This window comes from Rhinoraja longicauda, chromosome 10 (assembly GCF_053455715.1).
Source record: "Rhinoraja longicauda isolate Sanriku21f chromosome 10, sRhiLon1.1, whole genome shotgun sequence".
In the NCBI taxonomy this organism is placed as follows: domain Eukaryota; kingdom Metazoa; phylum Chordata; class Chondrichthyes; order Rajiformes; family Arhynchobatidae; genus Rhinoraja; species Rhinoraja longicauda.
Genome location: NC_135962.1, coordinates 26755697 through 26777341, shown reverse-complemented (window position 1 = coordinate 26777341; position 21645 = coordinate 26755697). Strand labels below are relative to the sequence as shown.

The window sequence follows — 21645 nt, the reverse complement described above, 5'->3', positions numbered from 1 at the left end:
CCAAAGACATGCAAGTTTGTAGGTTAATTGGCCTCTGTAAATTGCCATGAGTGCATCGGATGCAAAATTGGGATAACGTAGAACTAGTGTGAACAGGTGCTCAATGGACTCGGTGGGGCAGAAGGACCTGTTTCCTCGCTGTATCTCTGACACTCAAAATAAAACTAATGATAAAACTAATGCTGGTCAACTCACTTTAAAAGCAGATGCGAATATTTATAAAAAATCATTGCATTTGTAGCTTAATTGATGGTGTTGTGACCATCATCATGAATATATGACTGCACTGCAGTAAAACAGTAATCACACCTGCAGAACAAAAGCTGACTGAACACTGCAAGAAGATGTTGATAGAGGTAATTAAAACCATGACTTGGTTTTTAAAATGCAACTGAAAGGAGGAGGGGTATAATACACAAGCATCACATGATTGGAGGGACAAGGGACATGCTTGTGTATTATATGAACATCACTAAAACAGAAATCGTATAACCGTTCACAAACAGACTATGCTGGAGAGGGAAACAGTCAATGTTTTGGGTCAATGCTGCTTCATCACAACATAACTGTTTCTTCCTTTTGTATAGATACACTTTCTGCTCCAAGACTGCCCCTCTTCTGTGAACTGATTCTTAAAGTTGGAAACTTTCTTAACTATGTATGTATTCTGCAAACTACAAAATATATTCTTGATATACTGCAGTAATTGTTCAACATTTTAAATTTTGGAATATATGGGTGGATAAATCCCCAGGGCCAAATGAAAACTATCGCTGAATGCCATGGTATCTCGGGAGAGATTTGTTGGGGGCCTGACAAAGAATTTTGCATCTTCATTGGCTGCAGGCTAAGTATCAGCAGACTGGAGGATAGTTAATGGTGTTCCTTTATTCAACAAGGTATCATGAATAAGCCAGGTAACTACTAAAGAGATTGAATAGACTTGGACTATTTTCTCTGGAGTGAAGAAGACTAAGGATTATCTTAATGATTGAGAAAACCACATGGCATTGATAGATTAGATAGTCTTCATCCTTTTTCCCAGGGTAGGGGAGTCTTAAAATTTGAGGGCATAGGTTTAAAGAGAGAGGAGGAAGATTTAAGAGAAACACGAACTGTAAGTGCTGTTTCTTAAAAGAAACACTGTGCTGGAGTAACTCAGTGGGTCAGGCAGCCTCCCTAACCTGTGTCTACCTATCACTTGCCAAGCTTTGTCCTGCCTTTATTCCAGCTCTCAACCCCTGCCCCCAAACAGTATGAAGAAGGATCCCAACCTAAAACATTTCTTATCCATGTTTTCTAGAGATGCTGCCTGACCCAATGAATTCCTCCAACACTTTGTGTCGAGGTTTAAAGATTTTCATATAGAATACAGTAGATACATGGAACAAGCTGCCAGAGTTGATTGATAGAGACCGATAGTTACGTTTGAAAGACATTTACACAAATGCATGGATAAGAGAGTTTTAGAGTGAAAACACACAGATAGGATTCCCTGAGAACAGCAAGAACAATCCCAGCCTATTCAATCTCTCCATGTATCTAAAACTCTCCATTCCAGACAACATCTTTGTGATTTTCTTCTGCACTCTTTCTAATGCTACCACATCTTTGTATGGAGTCATACAGTAATACAGCATGGAAACATGCTCTCAGCCCGACTAGAATGGTGATCAGAACTGGTTGATAACCGGAACATGCTGCCAGAGGAGCTGATTGAACCAGATACAATTACAGCTTTTGAAAGGTAGTTAAACAGATGGTTAAATTGACATAGCATGAAAGGATATAATCCCAATGCAGCTAAATGGCATTCATGTATTTGAGCAAACAAATCACCATGCATATGATTGGCCAAAGGGTGAGTTTCCGTGCTATATCCCCACTGCATCTATGGTCATTGAATTTCCTCAAATGTACTGAAGAAGGCTGCAAGCAGTGCATCTAGTGAGGGAGAAATCACTATCTCTGGGGTCAGCACAGTAGTGGAACGGTGGAGTTACTGCCTTGCAATGCCAGAGACCCGGTTTCAATCCTGACTATGGGTGCTGTCTGTACGGAGTTTGTATGCTCTCCCTGTGACCACGTGAATTTTCTCCGGTTTCTTCCTACATCCCAAAGTCTTGCAGGTTAATTAGCTTCCATAATTTTTTTCTTAGCATGTAGGGTAGAGCTAGTGTATGGGTGAACACTGGTCAGCGCGAACTCAGTGGGCCAAAGGGCCTGTTTCCATGCTGTATCTCTAATTTAAACTAAACTATCAGTAAGTTCTGTATTTCTCAGTCTCACCGCGAGTGCTCAGTCCACAAGCTTTATTGGTCTCACTATGCAATGACATAACATTCTAGCACTTTTGCTGTTACAAGTAGACCATTGTGTGGGGAAAACAAAAATTCTCCATCTAATATGGCTGTATTACCAAATATTGTTTGTTTTTCTATTTTTCCCTAACACATGAAATTTGTGTTGAAAATATGATTGAAACATGGTTTAACCCTGAATGGGTGTAATATTATGAAAAGAATAATGCAATCTATGCTTAATATTATTGCAGGCATTGCTCATTGCATTAATTTTTATGTTTCCTGTTTCTCATTCTCTGCCAGGGCAGTCACATGGGCGATGCCATGGGTTTCAAAATAAATACCCTACTCAAACTTACTGAGACAAAAGCCAACCAATCGCGTGTCACATTGTTGCATCACATGATAGAGGTAATATCTTCCAGTTGTTGCATTTTATCGTGTTGTTACTTTCATTTGTTTTAATATCTAATTATTTATATTTTAAATGGGAAAGGAAGTTGAAAAGTTCCACCCAGATCTTCTGAATCTTCCAGATGACTTGGAAAGTATTTCAAAAGCAGGAGGGTAAGCAGACCATTTGAATTTTTTTTTCTTTCTACCTTGTAGTAGCAATGCTGATTTTTGCAAAATAACGAGAACTATTTCTACTGAATGAAAACTGAAAAGTACTGGCCAATAAGGCACATAATAGACAAATGCCCAATGTTATCAAATCAACATATTTTTTAAATCAGGGCGCCACAGTGGCACAGCCAGAAGATCTGCTGTCTTACAGCGCCAGGGACTCAGGTTTGATCCTGACCCCAGGTGCTGTCTGTGTGGAGTTTACACGTTCTCCCTGTGACTGCAAAGGTTTCCTCTGAGTTTCCTCTTGCATCCCAAAGATGTGCGCATGTGTAGGTTAATTGGCCTTCGTAAAATTGCCCAGAGAGTGTTGGGAGTAGATGAAAAAGTGGGATAGTATAGAACTAGTATGAAAGGATTGATCGCTAGTTGATGTGGACTTGGTAGACTGAAGGGCCTGTTGCCACAACTTGCTGTTGGTTCCTCAGCACATCTGAAAGGAATATTTATAAGAAAAAATACAGATTTAACAACAGTAGTGTTCAGGGAATAGCACAATGTATTCCCTATCTAAATCCTAAATCTTGTTTAAAAGTGCAACATCTGGTGATCGGTAAGAAAGACAAATTGCAAAGCCACTTGTAGCATGCCTGAAAGCTACTTACACTTGTAACATGCCTGAAAGGGAAAGGAAGCTTGCCAGGATCCTCTGGCTGATTTACAGGATAATGGAATTCAAAAGTTTTAATTTCTCCAGAGAACAATTTCAATTGTTCTCTGAACAAATAGTTACTGATGTGTATAGAGTCAGCCTAATGGAAGCTGATCTGAATTCAATCAGTTACCAAGTTATGCTGTTATGATATATGCCCCACCTCTCCTTTCTCCTTCGTTCCCTACTTCCTCATCCCACAATAACCCAACCTTGCTGCATTTGAGTCATTCTCAAATATCTTTCCTCTCTTTATAATTATTTACTGACAGCTTTAGCGTGGACTCTCTTCAGGCTGATACAATTAATCTTTTGGAACGTCTCAAGAAGACTGGTGATATCATCAAATCATCGACGGACGATGTAAAATTGCTGTTTGACAAGCCCATTCAAGTGAGCAAAATAAAAACTCCAAATAATTACTATTTAACTGTCTATTATAAAACACTTTTAAACAAATGTATATCATTGGAATCTCTTGGACTACCTTTAATCCTTTGGAGATCTTCGGACTATCCTTAATCGGACTTTACTGGACTTTATCTTGCACTAAACGTTATTCCCTTTATCTTGTATCTGTACACTGATTGTAATCCAGTATAGTCTTTCTGCTACCTGGATAGCACGCAACAAAAAAGCAATTTGCTGTACTTTGATACACGTGGCAATAAACTTAACTATAACCTATTGTATCAGGAAAGTCTATCTGCAACAACTGAACTTAAGCAACTTTTGGAAGAGATTGAGACCGAGAGAGTGAAACTGGCGAAGTACTTCTGTGATGACTCTGGAAAATTTTCACTGGAAGAGCTTTTCCTAACCATCAAAACCTTCAGAGATTGTTTCCTGAAAGCAATGAAGGTAATTCCATGGCTTTATTGAATGGACCTTAGTTTGGCACACATCATAAAGGTTTTGAGTATGTTTCTAAAGAACTTCATTTAAGACTGCACATATTGAATTGTGATAAGCTCCACTATTGACATGGAATATTGAATGATTCTTGCCACAGATAAAACCAGCAGCAAAACATAGCAGATGTTTATGACATTAGCCCAGTACAGTGTTGTGCAAATATGCTGAAAAATGTGGCTGGTTATTGAGCTGTAATGTACTGATTGTTAACCAGAGAGGCCTTGGGGGATTCAATTATAGTTTGTCACATGTACCTAGGTACAGTGAAATTCTTTGTTTTTGAATACAATCCAGTAAAATCATACAGCCGACCTCACCTAGGCAATACACAGTCGCCACATTTCTAGCGCTGACAAAGTTACAAAAAGTTTATCAAACAGTTTATATTTCCCAGCAGGGGTGAACCATGCTGGTCACTGCGCGAGGTAACAGGAGGCCCCCCAGCCGGGTCCCCCCAACAGGTTAACTGAAAAGCACAGGACAACCTCGCAACATGGAACTCAGAAACCAGCTGGAGATCAGAGGCCAAAATCTCAATCTCCTCCTTTATTGATTGACTCAGTAATAAGTCCAGAGCACTACAACAAAATTCTAAGATATTAGGCTTGTGCAATTAGCAGCTCCGGGTCCCTTGGTTTTCTCCAGGAATGGTTCACCTGTGCAGCACAATGTCTGGAGATAGAGTTAGCAACAGGTAGAGGATGATTTGAGGTCCTGGCATGCAATGTCCTGAGTTTGAAAGGAAGAGGAAAAGACAAATCAAAGCTTGATCTTGGAGGAAGATCATGAAGTAACTGGATGAAAAGTATTGTAGCTATCCCCCCCCCCCCCCCCCCCCCTCCCCCAAATGAAGGGGTTTGGTCCAAGTCACCTTCCAATGGTAAAAGTGAATAACCAAGATGCATAGTCTGAAGTAAAACAGGAAATGCTGGAAAAACTCGGCATGGCAGGCTGTGTCTATGGAAAGAGAAACAGTCAATGTTTTGGACCTGTGACTCTGTCAGAATTGGGAAAGAGAATGACACAACACAAGCTTGAGGAGCAGGAGCAGATATCCCAAGAGGATAGCTTGCTCCTCAATAGGAGTGGGGCCAACATCCTTGCTGGGTAGTTCACTAAAGCGGTTGGGAAGAGTTTCAATGAATTTTACAAGTGGTGAGCACGAACAAATAGATTTATGAAAGAGGAACAAGATTTGTGGAGGAACAAGATTTGTGTTGAATAGAAATGGAGAAGAAAGGAACATCATATTTAGTTGAAGTAAACTAGCAAGGAGTGCAGGGAATCCAAAGGCAGGCGTTACAATATTTCCTGTTTTCCTTTTTCTAAACCCAGGACAGATAAATTGTTTGGTTTATCAATGCATGGGACCAGAATGGGTATCTTCCTGTTCTGCGCAGTCCATTTGCTCAATGGACAAACTCATTAAGGTTTTGGGAAATACTGAAAGCTCAGTTTTCTTAGATTTGGTTTGCAATGGAAGTATTTTTACTTGGGTTCTCTTTCATTTTTAATTGAAGCATTTGAAGGCAGCATGATATATCAGTGAGATCAAGATAGTAGTTTGCCCTGCAAGTGTCTTTTAGCTTGAGACGCTACTAAAGAGTTGATTACAGAGCATACTCTTGCTTCAGGCGTACCCAGACATCAATGTAGATGATTGCTATACAGGTAATTAAGCAAGCGGGCAGTTGTACCCACTCCTGCAAACACTTGCATCCTGAATTGTGGGTAATAGTTTTAGCTGGGTGGTCTTATTTGCATGTAGAAACAAAGAACTGCAGATGCTGGTTTACACCAAAGAGAGACAATATTTTTGAGTAACTCAGCTGGTCAGGCAGCGTCTCTGGAGAACATGGATGGGTATTGTGTTGTGTCGGGATCCTTCACACGTTGGTACCCAGAAAATAACTTTTTTTCTCTTATTGAAGGAAAATAAGCTTAGAAAAGAACAGATTGCAAAAGCAGAGAAGCGGAAACAAAAGCTTCAGGAAGAGGAAGCTAAAAGGCAAAAGGGAGAAAATGGACAAGTTGGTAAGCAATGGATTGAGTGATAATTTCTGAATTTTTCTGCTCGCAGCAACCCTCTGCATTACAATTTGAAATCGTGTTTTGTCACGATATTGTTAAATTACCTGTGTTTACAAGTCTGTTTAAAGGCAACAGATGAGTCATAAACTTGCTCATCAGTTCACTGTTAATGCAAAATATTATTTAAAAATTGCTTGCTTCTGAAGGGCTTACTGTAAAATCCCTGCCTCGTGTCAAAATTCACAATTTTCTTTTGAATGAGTAATGCTATGTTTCAGAGTTAATAATATAATTTCTTAACTGAGAAGAAAGAAAGTGCTGGAGTAACTGAGCGACCAGTCAACATCTCTGGAGAACATGGATAGGTGGTGTTTTGGGTTGGAAGTCTTCAGACTGATTATGGGGAAGGTGGGGGAAGAGAGCTGGGTTAGTACAAATCATAAACGTAATCATATTTTATTAGCCAAGTATGTTTTGCAACATACGAGGAATTTGATTTGCCATACAGTCATACCAATAAAAAGCAACAAAACACAAAAATACATTTTAACATAAACATCCACCACAGTGACTCCTCCACATTCCTCACTGTGATGGAAGGCGAAGTTCAATCTCTTCCCTTTGTTCTCCCACGGTCGGGGGTCTCGAGCCTTCTGAAGATCCTGGCTCCCTTAAACGGTGGTCGGGCCCTCTGCTTCAGGGCGATCAAGCTTGTGCATCAGGGCGATCTCAGCTCCCCCTTGCCGAGCGGTCGGTCCCCAGGTCGGGGCTAGTCGAACCTCTTGCTTCCCAACATCAGTCTCTGCCCGAGACTGCGAGCTCCTCGATGGTGAAATCCGCAGGCCGCGGTTGGAGGGTCAATCCCAGGCAAGGGATCGCAGGCTCCGATGGTAAGTCCAGGGCCCCACGGCGGGGCTCAAAGTCAGTCTCGAGCAAGGCCGCCAGCTCCATGATGTTAGGCCGCTGAGCGACCCGAGATACTATCCAGAAAACAATCGGATCTCTGGCAAAGTAAGAGATTGAAAAAGGTTTCTCCTGACCCCTCCCACCCCACCCCCACATAAACAAACCAGAGAACATTAACACATACTTTTTAAAACGCACTAAAAATAACAAAGACGAAAAGACAGACAGACCTTTGGCGAGGTTGCCATCGCTGACGGCGCCACCCGTTGGAAAGCTCGGTAGGTAATAGGTTGAGAAAGGTCTCGACCCGAAACATCCCCTATTCCTTATCTCCAGAGATGCTGTCTGACCTGCTGAGTTACTCCAGCTTTTTGTGAATATTTTAGATAGTAGGTTGATGCAGGCGAGAAGGGTTTTTTGATAGGCAGATAATTGGATAAAAGCCAAAGATGACAAGACAGAAGGTGTGAGACAAAAGGATTGAAAAGATGCAAATCATGAAGCTAGAGAAAGGAGTGTAGGTGGAGGGAGATTGGGGGAATTGGTGCGAGTCCAGGTGGGACAAAGGGAGAGGGGAGGAGGGGGGGTTCATCGGCGGCACTCGAAGCGAGTATGACTGTCCTCTCCAGAGGGTCGTCTACTTGTGGGTCTGCAGATGTCTGTAGAGGCCGATCTGCGATCCACACACCTTGGTGCAACGTGGGCAGGGGAGACTGGCGGCGGTTGGTAATGGTTGAGCCCCCTTCTCTCTCTTTGCGGTGCTGTCGCTTTGTCTCTGCGGCACGGCGTGGTTCAGTTTCACGACGTGCAACTCCTTCCTTCACGGATTTTCTCCAGGACCACCTGTCCAGTGCAATGTGCTCCCAGTTGCTCGATGCGATGTGGAATTTCTTCACTGTTCTTGAAGGCGTTTCTTTCCTTCAGTTGCGAGTACAGGATCTGTTTAGGGAGATGTGTGTTGGACATGCGGATGACATGGTTTGTCCATCGGAGTTGGTGCTGCGTTATTGTGGTGGTGATGCTGGTCACGTTGGCTTCCTCCAGAACGCTGATGTTGGTGCGTTTGTCCTCCCAGCTGATCCTCAGAATCTTTTGTAAGGATCTTTGATGGTGTTGTTCCAGGGCTCTCAGATGCCTGCTGTAGGTGGTCCATGACTCGGCTCCATACAACAGGGTGGGGAGGACAACGGCTCTGTGGACCAGCAGTTGTGTTTGAGCCTTTAGGTCTCGGTCTTCAAAGACTCTTTTCCTGAGTCTGGCGTAGGTTCCACTGGCACAATTCAGGCGATGGTTGACCTCAGAGCCGATGTCAGCTTTTGAGGAAGGAATGCTGCCAAGGTAGGGGAAGTGGTCAACGTTTCCAAGAGTGTTGTCGTCCACTTTTATAGTGGGCTGGGTAGACGGCTGGTTGGGTGGAGGTTGATGTAGGACCTGGGTCTTCTTGGTGTTTAAGGCTAGGCCGATGGCTCTGTACGCCTTGGCAAAGGCATTCAGGATGCTCTGGAGGTCTTCTGCAGAGTGTGCTGCGATGGCGCAGTCGTCCGCCTACTGAAGCTCCATGATGGCGATGTTGCTGACTTTGCTCTTGGCCTTTAACCTATCAAGGTTGAAGAGCCCACCGTCAGTTCTGTAGAGGATCGGCAGCCTCTGTGGCAGCTCTTCACCCATGAGGTGGAGTATGGCAGCAATGAAGACGGCAAACAGGGTGAATTGAATTGAATAAGTTTATTGGCCAAGTATGTACACATACAAGGAATGTGCCTTGGTGCTCCACTCGCAAGTAACAACACGAACATACGGTAAACAATTAAGAATAAAGCATAAAACATTGAAACATTAAGAATCAAACATTGTAGCTTAAACATGTGAATGAAATAAACCAGAGCAAAAAGAGGCTACAGACTTTTGGTTATTGAGTAGAGCTACCATTTGCGGAAAATAACTGTTTTTATGTCTGGCTGTGGCAGCTTTGACAGTGATGCATCCCTGTTTGACCCCCATTTCCACAGTGAAGGGCTCAGACTCAGAGCCGCTGTTGCTGAGCACTGTGACTGACATGCCATCATGTAGATCCCTCAATATTCTGATGTACATGTTGTGGCAGCTGTACCTTGATAGTATGCTCCAAAGAGCCTGGCGGTCTACCGTGTCAAAGCCCTTTGTCAGGTCTATGAAGGCCATGCACAAAGTCTGCCTTTGTTCACGGCATTTTTCCTGGAGTTGGCATGCTGTGAATATCATGTCTGCTGTACCTCTGGATGGGCGGAAGCCACACTGATTCTGGGAGTACTTCTGGGAGTCGGTTGGAGAGGACACGAGCAAGGACTTTGCCTGTTGTTTACTCGAGCGAGATGCCCCTGTAGTTTCCACATTCAACCTTGTCCCCATCTTGAAAATGGTCACTATTAGAGGGAAGTTCTTCTTTCTCCCCAGACCTTGAGGAGTAGGGTGTGGATGTGGTACAGGAGCTCTGGTCCACCTAACTTTAAGATCTCAGCTGGGATCCCATTTGGAATGGTGGCCTTGTTGTTCTTAAGGCTATTGATGGCATCTTGAACCTCTGTCATAGTGGGAGGTTCCTCCATGTCTTCTCTGATGGGACTCTGGGGGATGTGGCTGGTAATGCCTGGTTCAGTTGTGCTGTCACGGTTGAGGAGTTCCTGGAAGTGCTCCTTCCATCGGGCGTTAATGGATGCATTGTCCTTCAGCAGTCCCTGACCGTCCTTTGAGCGCAGGGGGTTTAAGCCGCGGTATCTTGGACCAGAGACGGCCTTCGTAGAGCTGAAAAAGCCTCTGGTGTCACCTGAGTCTGCCAGTCTCTGGATTTCCAGAGCCTTTTCTGTCCACCAAGAGTTCTTAAGCTCCCTCGCCCGGCTCTGGACGTCCGCCTTGGCTCTGGAGTGGCTCTTTTGGCCTTGCAGGTTACATCATTTTGCCAGGCACGAAAGGCTTTCCTTTTCTTGGAGATGAGCTGTTCTATCTCTGTGTCGTTCTCGTCAAACCAGTCCTGATGTTTTCTGGACGTACCCAAGGATGGTTTTGCAGGTATCAAGGATGGTGGATTTGAGCAGGCTCCAATGCTCTTCAATGTCATCAGGATATTCCTGATGGAGGCTTTCCCCAAGAGAGGCCCGAAGTCGCTGCTGGGTGGCAGTTTCATCCAGGCTTTCAAGGTTCAGTCTTGGCCGAATCTGCTTCTTTTGAATCCTCCTCTTCCTCTCGAGTGTGATGGACATTGTGGAGCGGATGAGGCGATGACCTGTCCAGCAGTCATCTGCATCGATCATGGCCCTTGTGATCATGTCACGGCATTCCCTGCCTCGTACAATGACATAGTCAATGAGATGCCACTGTTTGGAGTGGGGGTGTCTCCAAGATGCCTTAAGTTTGTTTTTCTGGCGAAAGAGGGTGTTAGTGATGGAGAGGTCGTGCTGAGCACATTTGCTGAGAAGCAGAACTCCATTGGAATTGATGTTCCCGACGCCTTCCTTTCTGCTGGTGGTTTTCCAGAGGTCCAATCCTGGCGTTGAAGTCTCTTAGGAGAATAATGTTATCCTCCCTGGGGATTCTAGACAGTGTCTCATCCAGGTAGGCGTAGAAGGTCAATTTTACTTCCTCTTCAGAGTCTAAAGTAGGGACATAGGCTCACATCTGTTGCCATCTGGTTGTTGGCAAGCACCAGACGGATGGTCATGAGATGCACACTGATTCCACAGGAAGTTCAGAGGGGTGGCTGATGAGCTGGTTCCCGATGGCAAACCCAACACCATGGATCCTGGGCTCATCAGCAACTTTTCCTTTCCAGAAGAAAGTGTAGCCACCCTTCTCCTCCTTCAGTTATCCTTTGACTGCCTGGCAGGTTTCAGAAAGGGCAGCTATGTCAATTTGGCATCTCCTCAGTTCTCTAGCAATGATCGTGGTTCTCCTCTCCGGTCTGTTGCTGGTTGCACTATCCATCAATGTGTGCATATTCCAGGCTCCAAAGTTCATATTTCTGTGTTTCTGAAGCTGTGTGGTGATCCCTCTGGACACGGTAATCCAGTCGGTAGGTCTGAGGCAGGCATCTTTTCTAGCCCTTTCCCCAGGTGTGGTGAGCAGTGTGGATCCTAAAGAGGGCAGCTCAGTCATGGGTGCAGCTACCAAAGGGCTCCCGCCTTGTTCCAAGAGCCCAGTCTAGCACCCACCATTTGGTGTGCCAGCTCATGTCTAGGGGCTTCCAGATCTCACAATCCTGCCCCCATCGCCACTTCTTGGTCGGCGTAGGACTTAATCGGGGGTGTTAGGGTGAATTCCCTTTATGGAGGACACCTGTGAATGACTTTGTTTAACGTGGGGAGACTATTGCACAGACAGCCACCACATAGTCCTTGACAGATCTGGGACAGGATACAGTGGCATGGAATCCAAGACAACTGGGGACCCTTTTCTGCTGCAGCCTTCATCCGCCTTCCCAGCCATTGTGACGCTCCACTAAAGTCAGCCATCATCCTCTGCATGTTCCACCGTTGAGGTCTTGGTTGGATTGCCCTTTGTCGGGGACCTCCCCCTCGACCTTACCGCCATGGGTGACCCTACCAGGAGCATAGCTCCAGACGGCATCGCTCTCAGGATCTCAGGACCACACAAGTTTCTCCACCACAACAAGGTGACAATCAACAGAGAAGGGAGGGGGGGGGGGGGGGTGACATAGGGCAAGAAGGGAAGGAGAAATCGGACAACTTCAATTACATTGTATCTGTTTTGCTTTACAGTTCATAAGTCACCCATAAAGCAAGAAGAAGAATGTATTATTGATATTCTTCTGTCCGACATAAGGAAAGGTTTTAAATTGAAGAAAACGACAAGGAACCAACATGAAAACCTGTCTGCTCCGAAACATTCTCCTAAAGAAGTTACTACTGAAAAATGTTGGAGAACTATATCACTGGGTAAGAACAAATCACTGCATGCATCTTTCTTCAAACTGTAAGCTTTACTTGTTTTATATGTAATGCATAATTCCCATTCAGAAAGAATGTGACTAGATTTGTATTTTACTGGCATCTTTAGGTAGCAGCTATGTAATGCATATTGCACATACCTGCTATTTTTAATTCTTTCAATAGGCAAAGACAATGAAACCATGCATCAACATAAAAGAGTTTTAAAGGTTAATTCAACACTGCTTGATGCTTAATTTGCAACAGTGCGCATACTTTAAAATTGTTTGCTGCAATAGGTGGGTGTGTGCATATATATTAAAGGCTTTGCGGAAATATCAATTTGCATATCTTTACAGATCCAGCCTATCTTTTTTAAATATTATAATTTAAATCTTGAATACATGTGCTTTATTACAGCCTCTTTTGATTTAAAACAGTGGAATTGTGTTATTTATTTTTCATTTATTTAAAACATGTGTCCAATGGAGAATACATTTGTTTTGTTTTGAACCAGACAAAATATGTTGTTTTCTACCATTTTGATGCCTGCTTTATTTCAGAATTGAGAATATTTTTAAATTTTGCATTCCTTATTCATTAATGCATTAATGAAAAAAGGTTTGGGAATGCAAACCCCAGGATAAGCAGCAAAAACTGATTGCCAACTAGCTTCAAGACCAAAAGCAGAGAGTGAGTGGGTTTTGCATTAGGTAGAAATGTTTTATGAGAATTTGGGTTGGGATTATTTTTGTTCACAATTCATAAAAATGGATTGAATCAAAATTATTTTTTGAATTTATGAATGACGATGGCTCCCCATGCATTCCCATCAATCCCATTCCCGCACTTGTTTCCTTCAACCTATATTCTCTCGTGTCCATTAACTGCACTCCACCCATGATTCTCCTATCACCACCGACACCGGGAGCCAATCAGCCTTGCAACCAGCATGTTTTTGAGATGAGGGAGAAAACAGGAGTCCTTTGGGGGTGAAATCCACATGGAAAGTCATGGAAAGAATGTGCCAATTCCAAACAGATGGCACCAGAGGTCAGCATCGAATCAGGATTGCTGTCGGTACAAATCAGCAAATGTGCACGTTGGCACTGAAATTGCATACAAAATTATCTCCAACTACCACCACCTGCTATTTTGATCTTCCATTATGTGCCATAACATGCAGATTATGGTTTCCAACCTAACTAAAAATAAATTGTCAAAAACCTTTCTGAAATACTTCTGAATAGCTCTTGAAGCACTCTCTTTTTGAGAAACTATAATACTTCTGTAAACTGTGATGCATGGTGGTGGTTAGTGCATTTATTTTAAATTGAGTGAAATAGGGTATAGGAAAAGATCAGATTTTGAGTATCTAAACGATCTCTAATTACGGGGCCGGCTTTAATTTTCATAAATGCACCACGACTTGTTCATGTGTGTTTACAGACACTTCTCCAGAAGACGAAGAAAGCATGACAGTTTCTCAATGCACAGCTACATCAGAAATTGCAGATGACACTTCTATTCCCATGATGACGTCAGCCACCGAACAGCCACCTGCGGAGCAGAAACTTGCTCGAGACGAAACGGTGATGAACACTGCGTTCCAGGCAGCAGCTAACCACCAACCTAACCCTGAAATAAATGCATCAGAAACTAACTCTGGATGTGAGGAAGTGAATGACAAGAAACCCGACCCACTCGCAACCGATGAAAATAAAGAAAATGTTTGCCAAGATGACCCAAAATTTAACGGTGAATTTTTATTTGCAAATGAATGTGAGCAGTTAACACAATGTAATGATGAAGCCTTTGTGGACACTCTGGACAAAGAGAAAGAAATACTCTCTCTTTGCAGTAATACAGATGGGAATTTAATGCAAGTTGATAATGAAATAAATTCCCAAAATAAACTTAGCTCTGAGCACATTAACCCTATATGTGAACTGCCTGACTCAAAAGCAAATATGGTCACTGAAATTAAAATATCACAAAGAGTGGAACAGACAATTCCTGACACAAATGTCACATGCCCTAATGAAAGGCATAGTCAACCTGGCAATGTGTCACCTACAAGAAGCACATCTTCCTTCAAACTTTCTGGGTGGAAATCAAAAGACGGGAAAAGTAAGAAAACCAAAGGTAATTATTTTTAGTTTCTTCAAAGTATACCAGAAAACATCAGAAAATACCTGATTTTAAAGAGTGTGATATCTGCTAGAACTGAACTGCAATTAAAACAATTCTCATTTATTTGTGAATTTTTGAAATAATATTTCTAAACCAACAAAACGTTGTCAATTGCCAAACTCGAACAATTCCTTGCAGAAGCCAGGAACTGCAGATGCTGGTTTACCCAAAAAAGAGACAAAGTGATGCAGTGACTCTGGGTCAAGCCCCATCTCTGGAGAATACGAATAGGTGATATTTCGGATCAGAATTCTTCTTCTGAAGAAAGGTCCTAACCTGAAACATCACCTATCTATGTTCTCCAGAGGTGCTGCCTGACCCGTTGAATTACTCCAACAATTTGTCTTATTTTTGAACAATTCCTTGCTCTACTGCAAAGTGTATGTAAAATTGTTCTTTACAAGGTGTCTCGATGATTGATAGTATGTCATCTGGTTTTCACTCCATCACCAATCTTTCCTGGTTATTGTTGAATCAATACACCATAGGTGTGCTGTCCCACTGCCAGGGGATAACCATTCCACGATTCTTTAATTGTGGTGTGGATCAGCACACATTCTCAATCAGCTTTCCCACAAGATAGTAACTACACAGCGGTGAGTCAAGATTTATCCAATTTTCGAGCAATAGGATAAAATGAATGATGGATTAACAGTGGATGAACGTTCAATAAAAAACATTGCATATTCAAATAGAATACACAATGACCTTTGTGACTATAGAAAGAGGGATAACCTTTCATTCATTTTACACCTGTTACACTGTCGGCCCACAAAGCCTGTCAATTATTCCTGGAGATTAGTTGTTGTTACTTTATGGGAAAATGCAGTACACAATTAGTATACATCAAGATACCAATGAAAATAACAGAGTATTCATCTGGGGGGGGGGGGGGGGGGGCATTGGCCAGGGAGATGACTTGTTGCAGATGCTCTTTAAATATTTGCCAGGATGTGATTCTCATTCAATATCAACAAACAATCTGAGAATTTCTTTGGACAAGCAACATAGCCATCATTCTTTCTTTTTCTTTTCTCTCTCTGGCTCTCTGACTCTCTTTGTTTGTGTCTCTCTTTCTCTCTCTCTCTCTCTTTCTCTTGTGTGTCACTTTCTCTATTTGTGTGTGTGTGTGTGTGTGTGTGTGTGTGTGTGTCTCTCTCTCTCTCTCTCTCTCTCTCTCTCTCTCTCTCTCTCTCTCTCTCTCTCTCTCTCTCTCTCTCTCTCTCTCTCTCTCTCTCTCTCTCTCTCTCTCTCCCTCTCTCTCTCTCCCTCTCCTCTCTCTCTCACTCTCTGTGTGCGCATCTCTCGCATTTCAAAGCTGGACAGCAATAAAGTAAAATTTGATGAAGCTTGAACATTTAAAATCATTTAAACCAAAGAATGAAAACCTTGTGTCTTAATAGGTGTCCATTAAGTTAACTAAATGAAAACCTTGTGTCTTAATAGGTGTCCATTAAGTTAACTAATGAATGCCACTGGAATATTGTATGAAACCAAGATATTTTCTATCAGAATGTACCTTGAGTGTTGTGGCTTGGCAATCAGACTGAACACAAACTATGTATTTAAGTCACTGTGTCCATACAGAGTAGCCAGTGGGTTCATGTCAAGCATCAGACATGAAATTATAAAGAAACATTAAGGCTTCGAAAGAAGATGATAAAATTAAACCTAGTAAGGAATTATTAAATGGCACATGAGAAAGCAGAACATAAAATACTATTTCAGAGTTAAGTTCATAGAGTCAGTGGCCAAAACTAAATTTGAAAAGTTGAAATCTTGGCATTATCAAAAATAACTTGTTCATAGGCGGCACAGTGGCACAGCAGCAGAGTTGTTCCTTTACAGCGCCTGATCCTGGGTTCGATCCTGACCTTCTGTACGGAGTTTCTACATTCTCCCTGTGACTGCAGGGTTTTCTCTGGGTGCTCCAGTTTCCTCCGACACTCCAGAGACGTGTGGCTTTGTAGGTTAATTGGCTTCTGTAAATTGTCCCTAGTGTGCAGGGTAGTGCTAGTATAGGGTGATCACTGGTCATTGTGGACTCGGTGGGCCGAAGGGCATATTTCCATGCTGAATCTCTAAAGTTTAAAGTCTAAATAAGAGGTCAAATTCAGAAAAGAAACACTAAATGTTGGAAACAGGTGACAGCAAGTGGCCATAAAACCTGAGTCAATGTTTTGGATCAATGACTATCTGGAACGCTCTTCTCTTCAGGCTTGTGGTGACACAAACTATTTGTTTATGAACCCATTAAATATCAAGGATTCAATATATTTTTCACATAGGTTAAAATATTTCTGAATTAAATAACAAAAAACATGCAGTGTGATATTAAAGCACCATGGCATTTAATTGTTTCACTAAACCCTGAGCTATTTTGTTACTATCTTTCATAAGTGGAGAAGTTAATAAAACAAACTGCTTTTGATTCTCTATTGGTGCCATCGGAGTGCAAGTGAATTTCCGACATGTGTGCTAACTTTCTAGATATCTTTCATGTCCCTTTCCCTGAGGGACACTTGATTAGACCACACCTGCAGTACTGTGACCGATCCTGATAATGTGTATTAGGAAGAATATATTGACTCTGGTCGGAGCATTGTACAGGTTAACCTCTGTACACGTTACAATAAACTAAAAACTAATCTGTGGACGCTGGAAATGCTCATTGGCAGACAGCATCTGAGAGTTCATGATGTTTCAGGTTGATAACTTTTAGTCAGAAGATGCTGCATCAACTGCAGTGTATTTCAGCATTTTCTGTCATTATTACCACAATGGTACCTGGGTTTTAAAGATTAAATCGCAAAGACAGATTTCAATAACTGGGATTTCAGTGTGCCTGGACGTAGAATGTTATGGGATGATTCGAGGATGTTACTGACTAGGATGAAGAGAGGGAAATTATTTTCCAATACTTGTATTAGGCCTTGGTGTGAAATTAGGAAACACTTCTACAGGCAGAGAGTGCTAAAGATTTAGAACAAAGATTTGGGGGGGTTTTGGCATGAAAGACAAAATCAAGTAAAGATGATGGATCACAAATTAGATAAGGCCTCTGAATGGTAACACCTGTTCCAGAGACAAACAGACCACCTTTAATGTTCTTTCCATTTGGAGCGTTCATCATTGAGTTTAATTGTACAAAACAGGTGAGGCTTGAATAAGCCATTAGCAAACAAGTAATCTAGATTATTTAGGCATATATGTTTGATTAAAAGTCGATATTTTTACTCTGAACCAAACTATTTTTCCAAATACTCACTTATTTGTTACTTTTTGTTTAAAAACAGATGGCGGCTCCAAAAATACAATCAATAAGCCCAAACAAAAATGTTCATTGAACTAAGAAGGTATGTCTGAGTCTCATGCACACAACATTCTTAAACCACAGGATGTTTAATTATTTTCTGCTGGAACACTTAATTGATTGAAAAATAATTTTCTGCAGGTAAACATGACCATAGAGTCAGTGAACACCATTGCTAAACTCTCTAGCTTCACAATTTGCAACTCTCTAGTCCTTTTGTCTCACACCATATGTATGTTCATCTCTGGCTTTTGTCCAACCATCTGCCTATCAAAAACGTCGCCATGTACCCCCCTCCTCCCGTCACTTGTGTTCACCTATGACATGCCACGTTTTGTCCTTTCCCCTCCTCTCGTCCAGCCTACTTTCACCAAACCCCTGCAATCAGTCTGAAGACCCAAAACGTCACCTATCCATGTTTTCCCGGAATGCTGCTTGACCCACTGAATTACTCCAACATTTTATATGTCTTTCCTTGGTAAACCAGCATCTGCAATTCCTTGTTTCTACCATTGCTCAACCTCTAATTTGCTTTGAGAGACTGCTCATGATAAATGTTCCCAGTTTGTGTCTGTGTGGTGAAGTGAACTTAGGTAGAGCTCCGATATGTGTGATATTGCATCAGCTACCCATTAGTCACAGCACCATTATTCAATGCCTTTGACTTTGAAGTGCGAGGCAAGTTTTTTTTTACACAGAAGGTGATGGGCTCCTGGAACACACTGCCAGAGGTGGTGGTGGAGGCGGATACTACAGTGGTGTTTGAGGCTTTTGGATAGGCACGTGGCTCTGCAGGGAATGGAGGGGTATGGATCATATGCAGGCAGATGAGATTAGTTTATTTTGGCATCTTGTTTGGCACATACATTGTGGTCCGAAAAGACTATTCCTGTGCTGTCCTGTTCTATCTCCCAATACTGTGTGTAAGAAATTCACTTTATGGAGTTTGCAACATCAAATCTCTTTCTATGAACATTCATGATACATACTTTTGAATTTATACCACAGAAAGTGAACTACACCATATCTGTTCATTTGATCTATGGCCATTAAAGAAGTCTTTAGATCACAATCACCCTTCATTTAGAGCGACTGATTAAAATACTGGTCAATCACTCCTGTGTTTAAAATAAGCAGAGCATGCTATGTCACAAAGTTACACATCAGGAAAAGACACAAAGTGCTGGAATAATTCAGCATCTCTGGAGAACATGGATAGGTGACATTTTGGACCGGGACCCTTCTTCAGACTGATAGACCAATACTTAATCTTGAACGCTAATAATAATATATTCCTTTATTTGTCCCACACCGGGGAAATTTGCCAGATTTCTGTAAATTCTGCAGCAGTTATTCTTGCAAGAGATATGTGGCAGGTAGAAAGGAGAACGGGTTTAGCAGGAATGTGTTCCACAGTTAACCTCCTGCTACTTGCTGCTAAGGTAGACGCATCGTGGAAGCTAATGAAAATAAACCCCAATGAGAAAAACAAAGTATTAAGAAAAGCATGCATGAGAGAAAGAGGGAAGCAATTATTCCTTTTACTTCAACGCCAAGACACCAAAAGTCATTTGGCTTGTTTTTGATTATCCGAAAAATAAAACTCTGTGTTTGGTATTTATTTCAGAAGAGTGGAAGAAGATATAAAAAGAATACGTTGGAAGCATCCAAATCAAGAGTGGTCACTAACTCTAAAAAGTGTTTTCTTGAACAAAAATAATGGCTGAACTATTCTACGTCTTCCAAGATTCTTGCAAATATGTAATATTGTCGAATGTGCATTATATTTAACAGAATGCATGGCTGAGTTATCAAATATTTTTTGCAAAAAATGAAACTTTTAAATATTTGAGTGGAGAAAATGTCATGCATAAGGTCTATCTGCTTAATTTGCTCATACTGCCATTTCAAACTCTATTAGTATCAAGGAATCAAACATTATGTAATCAAATTACAACACTTCATTGTGGGTACTTGAATGATAGTGACAGTCATCTCTTCCCCTTGCTTAATACTGCAAGATCTGGAATTGTGGTCTAACCTAACACTGGATCTAAGAGTATGAGGTTCACTGGAAGCAGGCTCTCCCTAGTTTCATTGCATAGGCCTTGATGAGCGACTTGAATTCTTGAAATGTAGCATTAGTGTCAAGTCAAATGCTGTTCATTCTAGGTTATTGATTGTGACATGAAAACAGCATGAAAGAGAAAGATGTAAGTAATTTTTGGCTTTTTGCAATCTTTCACATAACATATGGTACAAGAATATTACCAGGAATTTTCAGTGCCATGTTAAATCATGATATGTGTTTTAATATCCTCAATGTTTCTTACTTTATAAAGTGATCATTTACATAAATAATGCCAATCTGCTCATCATCTAGCTTGACTAGGTAAAATATGGCTGCAGGTCTTAATTTGGAACTTTTGAATGAAAAAATTGTATAACCAAATGTTTTATTATCAATCCTCTTTTCAGTATATTTGTGTTGCGTTGTTAAATCAAATTTGGATTTTTCTTTATCTTTTGAACAATAACTTTTATATTGTACTTTATTTTAATGGTATATTTTTGTCAGAGGTTTTCCAATATGCCTCAAATACAGCAGTCCTGCTTAGCCTCATAGCAATAAACTGTTACAGGGCACTACACTCAGTTTGACACTGTGCAACCTGTAACACCGTAGCTGGCTGCAGATTGGATCGTTTCAAGAGAAAGCTAAATAATAAAGAAAATTTTCTTAAATGTTTATCTATTGTCTCCCATATCTCTCTAAACCTTCCCTGTCCATGTACCTGTCCAAATGTCTTTTAAATGCTGTTATTATACCTGCCTCAACTACCTCCTCTGGCAGCTCATTCCATATGCCGCCTACTACCTGAGTGAAAAGATTATCCCTCGTGTCCCTCTCACCTAAAATATATCTTGTTTTTGATTCCCCTACTCTGGGTAAAAGACTCTGTGCATTCGCCCTATCTATTCCCCGCAAGATTTTACACATATCTATAAGATTACCCCTCAGCCACCTGCACTCCAAGGAATGAAATCCTATTCGGCCCAACCCCTCAAGTCCTGGCAACGTCCTCATGAAACTTCTCTGCTCACACTTTCCAGCTTAATGACATCCTTCCTATGGTGGGGTGACCAGGACTTGATTCGTACGGGTGTCAGGGGTTAAGGGGAGAAGGCATGAGAATAGGGTTAGGAGGGATAGATAGATCAGCCACGATTGAATGGGGTAGCAGACTTGATGGGCCAAATGGCCTAATTCTGCTCCTCACACATATGAAAACTGAACGCAGTACCCCAAGTGTGGCCTCACCAGTTTTGTACAATTGTAACATCACATCGAAACTTCCATACTCATTACCGACTGATGAAGGCCAATGGACCAAAACCTTCTTGACCACCCTATCTACCAGTGAATCCATGTTCGGGGATCTATGAACATTCCCCTGGCCCTTATCATTCACTATGAAGGTCCTGCTCTGGTTTGTCTTTCCAGATGCAACACCTCGCACTTATTAGCCATTTGTCAGCCCACTTCCCCAGCTGATCAAGAGCTGGTGTTATTTTTGGTAACCATTTGCACTATCTACAATACCACCCACTTTAGTGACATCTGCAAACTTACTAATCATGCCTTGTACATTTTCATCCAAATCGTTGATATAAACCCCAAACTGCAATGGGCCCAGTACTGATCCCTGCGGCACACCACTCATCACAGGCCTGCAGTCTGAAAAATGCTCTTCCACCACCACCCTCTGCTTCCTTCCATGAAGC

General features: G+C 41.9%; 1 protein-coding gene and 1 long non-coding RNA gene across 3 annotated transcripts in view; one reads left to right on the top strand and one right to left on the bottom strand.

Moving 5' to 3' along the window:
- The window catches only part of LOC144597298 (inverted formin-2), a 76147-nt gene extending 55556 nt beyond the window's left edge, over positions 1–20591 (top strand). For both annotated transcript variants that reach the window (XM_078406476.1, XM_078406475.1), the window contains exons 14-23: positions 588–658; positions 2607–2714; positions 2800–2870; positions 3855–3975; positions 4279–4443; positions 6429–6531; positions 12186–12362; positions 13803–14498; positions 17843–17902; positions 19487–20591. In XM_078406476.1, the coding sequence (XP_078262602.1) occupies positions 588–658; positions 2607–2714; positions 2800–2870; positions 3855–3975; positions 4279–4443; positions 6429–6531; positions 12186–12362; positions 13803–14498; positions 17843–17898 (1568 nt within the window). In that variant the 3' untranslated portion in view covers positions 17899–17902; positions 19487–20591. The remainder of the gene's footprint in view (positions 1–587; positions 659–2606; positions 2715–2799; positions 2871–3854; positions 3976–4278; positions 4444–6428; positions 6532–12185; positions 12363–13802; positions 14499–17842; positions 17903–19486) is intronic.
- LOC144597299 (uncharacterized) overlaps positions 1–21645 on the bottom strand; it is a 162412-nt gene that overhangs the window by 136760 nt on the left and 4007 nt on the right. The gene's annotated exons all lie outside the window — the stretch shown is intronic.